The sequence below is a fragment of the Schistocerca serialis genome, chromosome 3, assembly GCF_023864345.2.
Source record: "Schistocerca serialis cubense isolate TAMUIC-IGC-003099 chromosome 3, iqSchSeri2.2, whole genome shotgun sequence".
NCBI classification, from domain to species: Eukaryota; Metazoa; Arthropoda; class Insecta; order Orthoptera; family Acrididae; genus Schistocerca; species Schistocerca serialis.
Genome location: NC_064640.1, coordinates 76,280,304 through 76,295,134, shown reverse-complemented (window position 1 = coordinate 76,295,134; position 14,831 = coordinate 76,280,304). Strand labels below are relative to the sequence as shown.

At 36.2% G+C, this 14,831-nt stretch overlaps 1 protein-coding gene across 1 annotated transcript; it reads left to right on the top strand.

The window, feature by feature from the left end:
- Positions 1–9,457: 9,457 nt before the first annotated feature.
- On the top strand, positions 9,458–12,010 carry LOC126469738 (RNA-binding protein squid-like). The gene has a single exon (XM_050096943.1). It carries the CDS (start codon positions 9,665–9,667, stop codon positions 10,517–10,519), a length of 855 nt encoding a protein of 284 aa, XP_049952900.1. The 5' UTR covers positions 9,458–9,664; the 3' UTR covers positions 10,520–12,010.
- The last annotated feature ends 2,821 nt before the right edge of the window (positions 12,011–14,831 follow it).

The window sequence follows — 14,831 nt, the reverse complement described above, 5'->3', positions numbered from 1 at the left end:
TAATTTAGATAATACAAAAACAGTATTGGGCTTAGGGTAGATCCTCATGGCACACTTTGCTCTGTCTTTTTCCAACTTGATAAGAATCTCTTACTATTCTCTTCTATTACTACTCTTTGTTTTCTGTTTAATAGGTTGGTTGGTTGGTTTGGGGAAGGAGACCAGACAGCGTGGTCATCAGTCTCATCGGATTAGGGAAGGATGGGGAAGGAAGTCGGCCATGCCCTTTCAGAGGAACCATCTTGGCATTTGCCTGGAGTGATTTAGGGAAATCACGGAAAACCTAAATCAGGATGGCCGGACGCGGGATTGAACCGTCGTCCTCTGTTTAATAGGTAAGATGATATCCAACGCAGTGAATTTTCACTGAAACCTTATGTTTGTAGCTTACGAAGTGGTAGTTTGTGGCCTACTATGTCAAAGGCTTTAATTAGTTCACAGGAGATGCTCGATACATTAATTTTATTATCTAAATTACTAGTAATTTTTGTAATAAGTTTATTGATGGCTTGCACAGTGCAGTGCCCTCTTTGGAAACCATGCTGATTGACCTGGATAATATTGTGCAGATTATTATAGTTAACTATCTGGTTACATGATACTCTCTCAAATATTTTGGAAAATATTGATAACAACGAGATTGGTCGATAAATACCCATTTCATCATGTCTGCCTTTTTTACAAATGGGTCATATTTCAGCATACTTCATTCTGTCGGGAAAACATCCTTCCTTGAAACATTGACTGATTATAAGGGACAAAGTGTATGCAATACTATAGTGACTGCCTTCATAATTTTTGAAGACATTTCATCCTAGCCTTCAAATTCTTCAAGGACTTTACTAATGAGCTACTTCAGAGTAGGATATGTGGGTGAATTTGAATTCAGTGGAGCTATAAAGTGGAAACAGGATAAGTGTTTGGAAATTAAAGTTCATCAGTTTTATATGGATTTGGGAAGTGGCTGTTAAAAGCTCCACAGATCTGTGTGGGGTCTAAAACAATTTCATCTGCAACAACTAGTTCAAGTTTTGAATGTCTACCTTTTTTGATACCTATTTCATTCATTGCAATGGACTATATTGCCTTAACTTATTTTTAGCATTTGTTGAAATGTAATTATTATTCACCAATTTTTTGGCTTTTTTCACTACTTTATCAAAGATTTTTTTACTTTGCCTTACATAATTTAAGAATTCTGTGCCTGGATTGACTTTTGCCTCCATATTAAGTTCTCTTTTATTCATATTTGAAATCTGAATACCCATTGTTATCCTTGATCCCTTCTTAGGTGTGTCAGTTTTTACCATTAGAACAGGAAAGCATACATTGAACACCATCAGGAAGGCCTCCAGAAATTTACTGAAATTTTCATATACTGAGGACTGAGTAGTAAATGGCCATGAGATGAGGCTGATTTTATTGACAAACTTTTCTTTATTTTCTTGTCTAAAATTACTGACTTTCCGATTTTTGTCCTTTGGGGCAACACAAGGTAATGGTGCTGATAGAACACTGTGACATGATGTCCTTAAGTTTCCTATACATTTTACTGTCACTCTGTAATTTAAATTACTAGCAATTATCTATGCAGGATGCAGATGAAGGAGTTACCCACATCATTCCTACAAAATTTAGAATAAGACCGTGTGTGGACATCAGCTCCTCAATCTTAAAGACAAATTTGTAATTTTTTCTGTCATATATATTAAAATCAGCACTAACAAAATTTTTTTTGCATAACTTTTCACTTTTGAGTTGGTGGAGTAAATTTTCAAGTTTGCCCAGAAAACTGCAGGAGACTGAGTAACCAGGGGTTATAATCCTTAAGTTCTATGCAGCAACTCTGAAATGTTCTCTCTTCATTTAAATTGTTGAAATTTCGCCTAATTTAGCATTTTACTGTTTCACTGAGCCAACATACCCATTGTCGCTACAGAAGCTAGCTGCTACTCCATAATTTGCAAGTTTGTTCAATAAATTTATGTTTTCAATCCTACACCAATGTACACTTAAGCAAATAACCTTTACAGACCGTTTTGTTCTCTCTAGAAATATTTCCAAGCCGCGAAGCTTACTGACCAGATTGCTTGATAAGCATGATAAGATTATTATTTGCTATTGTACCTGTGATGCCATCAAAATCATCTATTCTAAAGTGAGCAGACACAAATTTTAGAATGTTACTTAGCTTACTGTTTCTTTCATCCCATTTTTTACGAAGAAATACTTAATACTGTGGTGAAACTTTTGTCTTGCTATAGAGATGAGTGGTTCCTATTGCTTCTTCTGCTGTTGTTTATTTTTTTTGATGTTGTTGTTTCTTCTGTTGTTGTTGCTTCTTCCCTTGTTGCTTGTTCTTGTGATGATAATGGCGCTGATTCTGGCAATGCTGATGCTGCTGCCACAGGTGACAGTAGGTCTGTTGTTGACACTGATGGTGGTGGTTCTGATGTTGATTGAGATGATGTTGCTGCTTCTGTAGTTCCTGCCACTTCTGGAGAGGATTGTTTTGGGTCAGTTGACCAAAGAAGCATAGAAAGAAGGTGCATACAAACATTATTATGGGTTATTTAGTAAATCATATCAACTTTTGAACAGTTCTCAAATTCTTTCAGTAGTTTTCAGCCATTTTTGGGTATTATTTTTAAATATATTAAGAGAGGCAACATGTGCCTATGCAGGTAATGTACTGAAAAGCTATATTCCAACATATTCCTAACTGCCTTATATTTCATAACTCTAGTTGTAGGTATGTGTATTTTCAACATCTAATGAGTATTATGGGTATGAATGGACGGTCTAAGGTTGTAACTATTATGGTTTTCTTTTATGTGCAAAATGCAGCTGTATATAAAAAGAGATGGACTGCCATTACCTGTAATTCTTTGAAATAAAGCCCATATGATATGTTACTTTCATTAATCCCAGAGACAATCCTGATGGCATTCTTCTACCAAATAAAAATTTTCCTGGCCCATGGAGAAGTACCCCATAGAAGATTGCCATAAAGAATGGCAATGAAAGGAGGCATAATAGGATTTAATCAGTAGTTTTCCAGAGACAGATATTGTAATTTTTTCAGTAGTGGATGACTTGTGAAACCTTTTGAGATAATAGTCTATGGAACTATCCCGAGTTCTACTTGTATCTAAGTATATGCCAAGGAGCTAGGTAGAAGTGGACTCAACATTAACACTGGACAAGTTGAAAGAAATATTTAGAGTCTTTTCGTAGTTAACAGATAACTCATTGGCTTCAAACCATGTATTGGATAACCTGACGTAATCTTTACTTTGCTCTTTAAGTTTGTTTGCCCACTTTCCTGAATTTATTAAAGTTATGCCACCTGCATAAAGCACACAATTGCGTGGAATCTTGCTGGGTAGGAAATTTATAAATAGTATAAACAGTAGTGGTCCAAGCACAGTTCTTTGGGGAAACCTCTAGTAACGTTCACAAACTGTGACTTCTGATCATTGTAGCTCATGGTTTGTTTTCTGTTACTGAGAAGGGATTTAATGAGAGAGAGTTCCAGGTCCATAATGCTCTAACGACATAGTTTCTTCAGTAATATACTGTGGTTTATAGAATCAAATGCTTTGCTCAAATCCACTAGTGTGGATTCAGTAGATTATCTGAATTCAAAACACAGTTACATAATAGGAACAACATTTTCAACACCGTTAAATAATGATAATTGGGACCTAAAACCATACTGGAACTTAGTCAATATATTTTTATGACAAATGCATGCAAATTTGCTTTTATATACAATATTCAATTATTTTTGAGAAAACAGGTACCAGAGAAATTGGACAATAAGTGTTAGTACATATTTTATACCCTTTTAGAGCTCCACAACTCAATCGGTAAAAACGTAACCCTTATAGGATCACTTTGTTGTTGGTCTGACCATTGAAGATCGTTTTTTCAGGAATACTTGGGTGTATCGAATTGAAATTTATACAACAAGCTAAGGTCTATGGTCCATTGGCAGTGTTAAGAGATGAAGCTTCTAATTCAGTGACATCAAAGAGGTGGTCATTTATGTGACACATTTTTATACTCAAAACTCACTAATCAAAACCTCTAGGGTATTTCTCATTCATCTGGAATCACGAATTTTGCCAAGAAGCGAAGTTTCATGGTACAACTAAAGGAAAAAATACGAAAATTGTTATATAGTTACACTAGACGAAAAAAAATGTCTTTTGTTATTCTGCTGTCTATTTGTTTGTCCATCTGTTAAAATTCCTTTTTCTCGGGAATGAGTAGACAAATCACTTTGAAATTTATGTCACCACTATAGTGCCTTAGCGGTGTAGTAAATGAAAGCTTCTAGGTCAATACAATCGAAAGATACGGCCATTTGTGTCACATATTTTGATACTCACTAACTCACTCACAAAAACCTTTAGGGTACTTCCTGTTGACCTAGAATGGTGAAGTTTGGCAATCAGCAAACTTTCATGCTGAAAGCAAAGAAACAGTCCGAAAGTTGTTAACTTGTAACTAAATCACACAAAAAATTTTTTGACATGTGTTATCTGACAGTCCACCTGTCAAGACCGCTTTTTCTCAGGAACGGGTAGACATATCAAGTTGAAATTTATATCATGTATTGAGGACTACAGTCCCTTGGCGGTGTAAAAAAGTTAAGCTTGTAATCAGTGCAATCAGAAGATATGATCACTTATGTCACATATTTTGATACTTGCAAACTCACTCATTAGAACCAATGTAGGATTTTCTGTTGACCTAGAATCAAGAAATTTGGCAAGAAGTAAGGCTTCTAAGTACAAGTAAAGGAAACATTCGAAAATTGTTTATTTGTAACTATATGCCAAAAATATATCCTTTGTCATTTGTTTCCAACTTCAAACTTGAAATATTCTCGAAAATCTTGGAATTTCCGGGACCAATATCTTGCCAGTATCAATGTCGGTAACAGTAAAAATCGTCCAGATTCCGGATTCCCAGGATCGATTAACTGTCTGTATGGATAATAAAGTTTGTATAGTACTGCCAGAGTGCAAGTCATACTCGTGCCTGGCCAATTTTTATGTAAATGATTGACTGGTGTCTTTTCACACATTCAGGAAAACCACCACTAGCAAAGATTCAGTTTGCAGAGAGGGGAGTTTTAACCACAAAACTGGAGAGGCCATAAATATCTTCCGCACTGGAGCCACTTTACTTTGCTACTGATTTAATTACATTACGTACTTCCCTTTCCTCCACTTGTAAGTTGGCACTGTATTTGCAAACTGCTTGATATAAGCAGAATGTGAATCAGGGTTCAGTGCAGGTTTCAAACTCTTCTTATGGGGAGACGACGATTTACGATTTGTAGCACTGGCAGAAGGGAGGTTAAATTCATCTGGAGTGACATTAACATCGTTTGTAACCTCTCTATACAATGTCTACCGGTACCTAATTCTGCTTTAACGACCCTTCATACAGCCTTATATTTATTATTGGAGCTTCAAATTGGTTTGTGGGGTACGGATGTAGATACAGATGAATCACATTTATTTTGCTGTTCTTAAATTGAAACACCATGACATGATGACATGTCCAATATACTTGTAAAAGCGATTCTGCAGGCACATACAACATTACTACAATGTTTAATCCACGAGTGAAAAGAGAGAGAAACATAAAAATACAAAAAATCACTCTCTGATAAACATTTCTTGTTGGTTTACAGAAGATAAAAGTGGAACTAAAGAATGAGTCCTTAGGAGACTCAGTAATATAGTACATAGGTGTACGAGAAACATAACAGTTTGGTACACCACAATACAGTTCACTCAAGTTGTTAGCAGCAAACACACTATAATAGTAGTTACCGGTATTCATTACATCAGTCATTGGGCCACAACAATAAAGTGAAACAAGAGCTTTTGCTTGTGGGAACAAAAAGAACAATGAAAGCTTTTGCTTTCCCTTTGAGTTCTTGCTTCGGTATTAGATGAACTGTAAGAATAAAGAGAAGCTCTGACTTCATTCTGGAAGCAATTGCTTGTAAAACTTGAAGGCTTGTCAGTAGCAGGCTCACGTTTGCAGAGTGCAGCAGATATGGCTCAAATAGAAGCACGTTTACGCCGCGAAAAATGCTACAGACCACGTCGATGTCCACCTGGAGAGCATTATAAAACTCTGTATCGTTTCAACGAAGAAAATGTTAAGTGGATTGCAAAGCATTTGCTGACAGAGACAGGGGAAAGAAGAGGTGGAGCACTATCGTCAGAACAGAAGATGAAGATTTTCCCTCCGTATGTAACTGATCCAGGCATCCAGTCTGGAATATTAGAAGAAATGGGAATTCATCAAACTACAGTGAGTAGTGTTTCTAAGGAGATAATGGAAAAAAGATGATTTGTGGATCACGTTTCTGTCATCAACACATGATATTGCTGTGGCTAAAAATAAGTGGCTCCAAAAATGTAAATTTCCATGTGCTATTGGTGTAATTGACTGTACACATGTGCGAATTCCAAAACCTGTGAAATTTGGCGACGATTATATCAACAGAAAGGCTTTTGCCAGTATAATGTTCAGGCTACATGCAGTGTGAAGGAACAGTTCACTAGTGTTGAGGCTAGCTGGCCCGGGTCAGTACATGACAATCGAATATGAAGAAATTCAGGTGTCTGGGAAGTGCTGAGTGAATGTAAGAACACTGTTCTTTTGGGTGATGAAGGGTATGGCCTAGAGCCCTGGCTGATGACCCCCTTTCGTAATCCAACTGAGGACAGTCACAAGTCAGTCAATAACCTTTTAAAAAAAGAAAGAGTTGTGACAGAGCGTTGCCTTGGTCAGCAGAAGAGGCGGTTTCCTGTTTTGCAGTATATGTGTAGAGTTGCCTTACCAAATGTTCCAACAATAATAGCTTGCTACTTTATACTGCATAATGTTGCGAAATATCTACTAGATGCAGATTTTGAAGACACGGCACAAGATTTACATGGAGATGGTGATAATGAGAAGGAGGATCCTTTAACTGAAGCGGATATTTTTCGGAGAGGATGTCAAAGAAGACAAGAACTTGCAGCTCTAATACAAATTGCAGGATTTTGAATTTTTTATTTATGAAAAGATACAAAACTACTGATCGTCTACAACAAAAAGAATAACACAGTCGCCGGCCGGGTTGGCCGTGCGGTTCTAGGCGGTGCAGTCCGGAACCGCGGGACTGCTATGGTCGCAGGTTCGAATCCTGCCTTGGGCATGGATGTGTGTGATGTCTTAGGTTAGTTAGGTTTAAGTAGTTCTAAGTTCTAGGGGACTGATGACCTAAGATGTGTAGTGCTCAGAGCCATTTGAACCAAGCCAATAACACAGTCTGCAGAACAGTATATACATAAAAACTATTTTCATTTTTCTCCTGTTGCAAATTGTGCACATTACTCATCTTTATATTAAGAAAGTTCATTAACATAGCTTCTTTTTCCATTTGCAGTCGAGTGAGCTTCAGTTGCTCCACCAGCACCAGCCTGTGTAATTCTGTGGTACTGAGCATGTTCGTCTCGTGTGTTTCTGGCAATGATCCTTTCTTCAAGGGTGGTGGCCTGGCATATGGACTTGCTCTAGACGAAGAGGATGGTGGGCCAGCACGAGGTGTAACATCTGTTCCTAGAAACACATATGTATGCCAGAGATGTATACAGCGGTAGAACTTAATGCGCGTTTGCATTTTTATGAAGATTTACTTTACAAAGATAACAGCGAAAACTTTCCTCCGCAAAGGGTTACGAAATGTTGGTGGCCCAAGTTAACTCTATCCATGGCACTTAGTGAAACTGAATAGCAAACATGGCTCTTACATATTATATTACTGCTAGCACCACTAATAATAGTAATAGTAATAGTAGTAGTAGTAGTAGTAGTAGTACTTACGATACAGTAATAAGAACATTTCACTACTCTCGTGAAAAAAAATTTCCGCTAGTATCTTTATAAGTAGCAGTAATTAATTTTGTTTGACTAACAAAAACTAGAACTGAATCTTACCAGATGACTTCGAGTGCTCTACTGGCGATAGTGTAGAGATGGACGGTGCAACGCCTAGTGTCGAAAAAAAAATCCTCATTTTAACATTAACAGACTGTGTGTAATATTTTTAACCGAACGAAAATAAATGTATATTAACATCACACGAGTTTATAGTTTATCTTACCTGGTATCTGGTTCATTGTAGGATTCCCATCTCCTTGTAGCTAGCTGTAAAACTTTTACTCCCGAACATTTAAAACAATTGATTATTCCCCGTTGTGTTCTTATCTGTTTTCCTTTTTAGTCTCGTTTTCATGTTACAAACTTCCTTTAGCAATTGTTTCCTGTCAGTTATAATACCGATATTAGTTTCAAATGAATGTATAACATTTAGGATTGCTTCCTCTTTCTTTCTTTTTGCTTCTGGCAGTTGTGACTTCTCTAATAACTCGGGATGGTTTTCTAAAGCCGTGACTAATAACATTATTGCCCTTTCTGCACATACCGAGCTTTCATCTGAATTAGACGAGATCATCTTCAGTCAATAAGTGACAGTACTCACTGAAAATAAATTAAGCGAAACACAGTCGCACGGCAAAGGAAACAGTGATGAAGCCTGCTCTTGCTCAACAATTGTTCGCTGAGAATGCGTACCAAACAGGCAGCTAGGAGCTTTTGCTACTGTGTTAGAAGTGAAAGGTAGAGAGGAAAAGCAAAAGGTTATTCTTACAATCAGAAACTAATGCTTCTGCTTTTACCTTTTGATTCCAAGTGAATGCTCTTACTTCTACCTTTTTCTCCAAGCTTGTGCTTCAGTTTTATTCATATGGCCCATTGAATGCTGTGTATGGTTTCCGTAGAAAAATAACGAGTATTCGGAGATGTTTCAGGCAACAAATGGGTTCTTCGTTGTTACCACAATCACTTGATGTCATTGTGTAGTTTTCGTCACACGTTGATATGAAATAAAGAATCTAATGAGACAAGGTATAATTCATATGCCGTTTCTATGTGTTACATATTTTTACATTTTCTCCAGTCAACTTCAGGGTTGTCAGCAACTGTTAAAGTTTCAAAGATAGTTCCAGTTATACTTGTATTTCTTTCCTTTTTATTGGCTTCTAGAATACAAACTTTTTAGCCATTACAAATAAATGTACTGACACACATAACAAAGTAACATTTTTTCTTCGTCATACACACTATTTAGGGCATACATTCATATTTTTCAGATCAGAATTATTGTAATCAGATTACAAAACACAATTGACTGCTAAAAATTTATTTGTTAGTTAAGTTCTTTAGTTAAGTTTAATTCATTTTAGATTTTTATGCCTTATTTCGTTGGAAAACGGGGTATGGCATCGTACCGGTATGTACTGTTACACTTGTAATTCTGTTCGTTCAGGATTCTGCTGTAGTTACGATAGGCACTTTACGCTGCAGTGAATTTAACGTCATGTGGCAATTAGGGAATTAACTGTGTTCAACGCACATGGAATGCATAGAAAATACAATTGGTTTTCTTACAACACTTGAGATCTTTTACAATGTTGGCTGCACGCCATCGTAATTTGTATCGTTGGAACCGGTATAGTAGAATTGTTTGTAAACCGTAAGGAAGTTGTGTGGAACTAAGTTCGTAATTGTGAGGTGCGTTGGAATGAATTATTACACAGATTATCAGGGCTTTATGCCGCCCGCTGCTAATGGTATACAGTCTACAGGTACGGCTGGAATACCGGGCCGGGATGATGACAGAAAGTTGTTTATCGGCGGGCTTCCGAGACAGATTACAGAGAACGAGATTAAAAATTATTTCAGTTTGTTTGGAGACGTTGACAGCGTTACGATTAAAATTGACCCTTTCACGGGACAGTCAAGAGGCTTTGCCTTCATAGTATTTGTAGATCCGAAAACTATTGACCAGTTGCTGTCGTCTGAACACTATATAAACAGCAAGAAAGTAGATCTCAAGCGAATCATAAAAAAGTCGCAGCATGGCAAAATATTCGTTGGTGGCTTGACCGCTGACATAACAGACAACGACATTAAGTCTTATTTCTCCCAATATGGTACTGTAGTCGATGTGCAAACTCCGTATGACAAAGCTAGAAATCAGAGAAAAGGCTTTTGCTTCGTAACTTTCGACTCGAAAAATGTAGTTCGTGAGCTGTTGAAGACACCCAAACAATTCATCAAAGGAAAGGAAGTAGACGTCAAAAAGGTCAAGGTGAATCAAGAAGGTACTGTCACTGCAGCTGGTGGTAGAGTTTTTCCTGGAAATTGGGTGAACCAAGGCTATGGAACTTACGTTGGCTCATATCCGCAAGATTTTGGAACTAATTATAGTAGTACAACCTATGAAGGCTATGACTACTCGACGGATTACACAACAGCTTATGAATACCCAGGAGGATATGTGTATGATGGTTTCAGTGGAGTCCAAGGCACGTACTCAACAGCTGGGAAACCAAGAGTAGGTGCTCGTCAGCTACAGAGACCTCAGCCGTACTAGTACCTGTAAACATGTATGTTTCCTCCACTGTTTGATTATCAAACTACTATAACTCTTAAAATCACTGTGTGTTGGGTATTTGTGTATCACAGTTTTTTCCCTTTTGTTATGCTGTAAAAAGTAAATCATTGTTAATTGGGAAACCTGAATTGACTTAAGTTTTGCGTCATGTTAACTGCAAGTTTTGCCATGTGCCCATAAATTATGCCCCAATCCTGTATCTTCAGCATCAGTGAAGCCACATTTCAGTATTTCCATACTTTTATAGTCATTGGATTTGAAACGAGTGATCAGAAACATATCACATTTAATAAGTTATGGTGGTAGAACATCATTGGTGCTGCCTTCAGGCTGTGATGTTTCTGTGACTTAAAATTTAATTTATGTTAGTCTGTTAAATAAGCTTCATGTATTGAGTTGGTGACTTATCTGTGGTGAAAGCTAATCCTAAAGTCCATGGTATTTTCATTACCCTTGTGCTGTGGCACATAGTTTCTTCTGGAAGAATATACTAATTCATATCCTTACAGTGTGTGTGTTAGTGTGTTAGTGTGTGTGTGTGTGTGTGTGTGTGTGTGTGTGTGTGTCAGATACAAACAGCATATTTGTACAACAGAAGTAAGATTGCTATATAAAATGCAGACATCAGAACAAATTTCACAGAAACTAAATGCTGTTTATAATATAATTTGTGCTTTTGCTAATTCACACAAATTTAAGATGTGGTTTTCATACTGTTTCTTACATTTTTAAGGCAAAAGAGACTCTGTGTGTGTGTGTGTGTGTGTGTGTGTGTGTGTGTGTGTGTGTGTGTGTGTGTTATATATGTATTTACACATACATACATAATGTTGTAGAATAAATTTCCATGTCATTACTGTGTGATCTACATGTAATTTCAATTAGTGTGTGCCCTATATATTTTGTTTTGCAAGAATTGTTGTCTCATTGCTAGTTTCTTTCTGTTAGCATGCTGTACACTGTGTTACAAGGTCAGCATATGCAATGTGTGACACTTTTTATATTGCAGCTTTCATATTGATGTACAGTTTTTCTATTGATCATGTTTTTTTAGTGGCTAGAAATATATCTATGCATTATTGTGCATGGTTGATCAATGCAAACTTCAATTTGATACTAAGTTTACATATACTAAATTAAGAGAATCTGATTTTTTAGGTATTTGTATGAGATATGTTAAAAATAGGAATGAGGGTCATGTACTGGTTTTAATTATTCATATTAATAGACCCTAGGATTGAAGGAAGGAGGAAAAAACACAGGAATCACTCCCAGATGGCATAACATGCAGTTGCAGAACATTAATGTTCATGTACTGAAAGTCCATGAGCTATGTCTTCAGTTAATGTATTTATAAAGATTATTTTCCCTTTCTGTTACTTTGTTATTTTGGAAATACATGAACCTTACTCAAGAACTAGCGCCAAATCTGTATTTTTGTTAATTGTCATTAAACAGCTTCTAAATATGCATCATACTTTTATTTGAAGATAAAGCCTTTTAAGTGTGAACGATATCAACTTTTTCAAATCACTGCATAAAATTTGTGACACTAATTGTATTTCACTGTCACTAAGTAAATTGGTAATATTTGTGAAAGTGGTTCTCATTGTTTTTACGCTTTGTTTATGATTTGTAATCTGGATGTGGGCTATACACTCTGTGGCTGCTTCTGGAGATATTGTGGAGTAGAATTTACTGAGTTTCTAATAATAGGTATTAAAATCATTATTATTTGAACGAGATGAATGAGACCAGCAAATACATTATATAATGACATTTTTGCTTCTTAGTGTGTGTGTGTGTGTGTGTGTGTGTGTGTAATATGTTTATTGACAGAGAATGACAAGGGGTGTGGGTGAAATAGTGGTGGTGCTGGTCTAGTTGAGGAAGAAATGAAAAGGAACTTGTGAACTTAAATCATAGGAATGTTACTAGGAAGTTGGTGTAAATAGTGTTTAACATATTGTCCTTATTTGTTGCGAGATACATTTTTAGCATGTGACAGGAATCTTGGAAATATACACTGTTTTGACTTCAACAGCAGAAAAAAATTCCATAATGCTATAAAAAGGATAGATAGCTACTCACCATAAAAATTACATGTTGAGTTACAGACGGGCACAACGAAAAGACTGTTACATACGAGCTTTCAGTCAAAGCATTCTTCAGAAAAGAAAATGCACAAACGCATGCGTGACCACAGTGTCCAGCTGTGTGAGGTGTGCTTGGGTGTGTGAATATGTGTGTGTGTGTGTGTGTGTGTGTGTGTGTGTGTGTGTGTGTGTGTGTGGTTTTTTTCCCTTTCTTCTCTGAAGAAGGCTTTGGTCGAAAGCTCATGCATAACAGTCTTTTTCCTGTGCCTGTCTGCAACTCAGTATGTCGTCTTTACAGTGAGTAGCAACCTATCCTTTTCATAATGTCATTGATATTCCAATCTGGAATTTCCATTGTTAGAAAAAAAAATCACAGAAAATTGTCATCCTAAAAGCAATGGTGTCAATGATCGGAAATTTAGCATATTCTTTGAGTATGGCTACTTTCTATCGAGGTCTCTTGGTATATAATGGAGACAGTAATGAAAGTTTCTTTAATGCTAGTGTTATCTTATGAACTCCATAACAATATAGAACTTCAGTTCAAGTGTTTCAGAAAGTGCATCCAACGGGTTCTTCTGGATGGACACTGTCTGGGACATACTTTATGTTGATAAGCATACGACAACTTCATGGCTGGTGGTCTGAAGAAGTTTCATAGCAAGCATTTGCAAGTGTCACATTTTTCTGTGTCCATTTTCATAGCATCCCAGTCCTTTCCTAGCCCCCCCCCCCTTTTGTGTAGAATAGATTGAAAATTAACAATAATTCTTTTTATTGAAACCACCCTTCATAATTCTTATTTTCTTTTGCTATGTATAAATTTTCAATTGAAGCAACATATGTAAGAAATGGCTAAAGTAATTCTGAAGTTTGACTAAGGGGTATGTTGAATTTCATACACACAGTAAAATATGTTGGGACATAGTTTTTTTTATATCAGTTTTTCAGTTAAATGAAAATTCTTTTTGTATTAATGAAATGAATTATTCCTGAACTAGTTTTTTAGATGGTTAAGTATCTAACATCAGCACTTATAAATATCTGACATCAACATTTAAATTCTAGTACTTTTTCTCACTTCATAAAAGGGCATATAAAATATTTGTATTTTTGGAAAATGACTGCCCTTGCTGATTAATAAAGATACTGATTAGTTACATAAGTGCAGCCTGTTACACAGAGTGATCAGAATACTGTCTGATGGCTGGCACAAGGTTTTATAGCCAAAGAGGTCTACTTAAAAAAACTCTGCTGATAAACTCTCTGAAAACTAGGAAGACCAATAAAAAATGTTCATAGTTTTAGATATCACTTTCCTTTTTCGGTTATTTTCATGTCCACATCAGGTTTGCTGGCAGTTGGCTGTGCATGTTATTGTAGATGTTTTCAAATTTGTGTGCAGCATTGTATTGCTGCTGTTTGAAAGCATTTTGGCAGATTGGAGATTTTATGAATTTATGAACTGGGAAAAATCTCCAACTATATGAAATTATTTGTATTACTACAGTAAATATTGTTATGTTTTGAACTGTATAGAGCCAGCAAATTAGAGTTGCTTTTTTTCCAATCAGAAATTTGTCAGCAATGTATATGTGGTGCAAACTTGCTTACTAAAACACACGCAAAATATTTTTGTCACTAATTCCTCAGAATACTGTCTGTGTTGCGGATGGTGTTAACTGTGATTGTACCTACACTAAATGTTCCTTTTGAAATGGGCAGAAAAAGAAAACAAACTAGATTTTGTCATAATTTTGAAATAATTATTATGAGTTGACTGTACTTGCATTAATTTGTTGATTATAATGAAATTACCTCTGTGGTCTCATACACATGACTGTCTACCAAAATCTCTGCATTTGTTATGAAATTTCTCGTGTTACTCTAAAGTATTGCATGGAATTTCCAGGTTACTAAAAATTGTTAGCTTCTTCATATTTGCACGCCTTCGATCACTATGACTTTTAATCCTACAACACTTGTTGCATCTTAATCTTCCAAAATCTTGTCTCCAATGAATCAGGACACCAGTCTCTTCTCCTTTGTCTCACAAAATCAATCAGCTCATTTAAAAGTCGGAAAACAGTGTTGTTTTGATGACTTCTTCCTAAGGGATTTTATTATTTCTCATTTTATTAGAACTGTAAATGTTCTATAACCTCAGTGTGTAGGAAAATATTGCTCACCTCTTT

Bases quoted from the DNA above. Each gene is read 5' to 3' on its own strand.
- LOC126469738 (XM_050096943.1), top strand. From the start codon at position 9,665: ATGAATTATTACACAGATTATCAGGGCTTTATGCCGCCCGCTGCTAAT.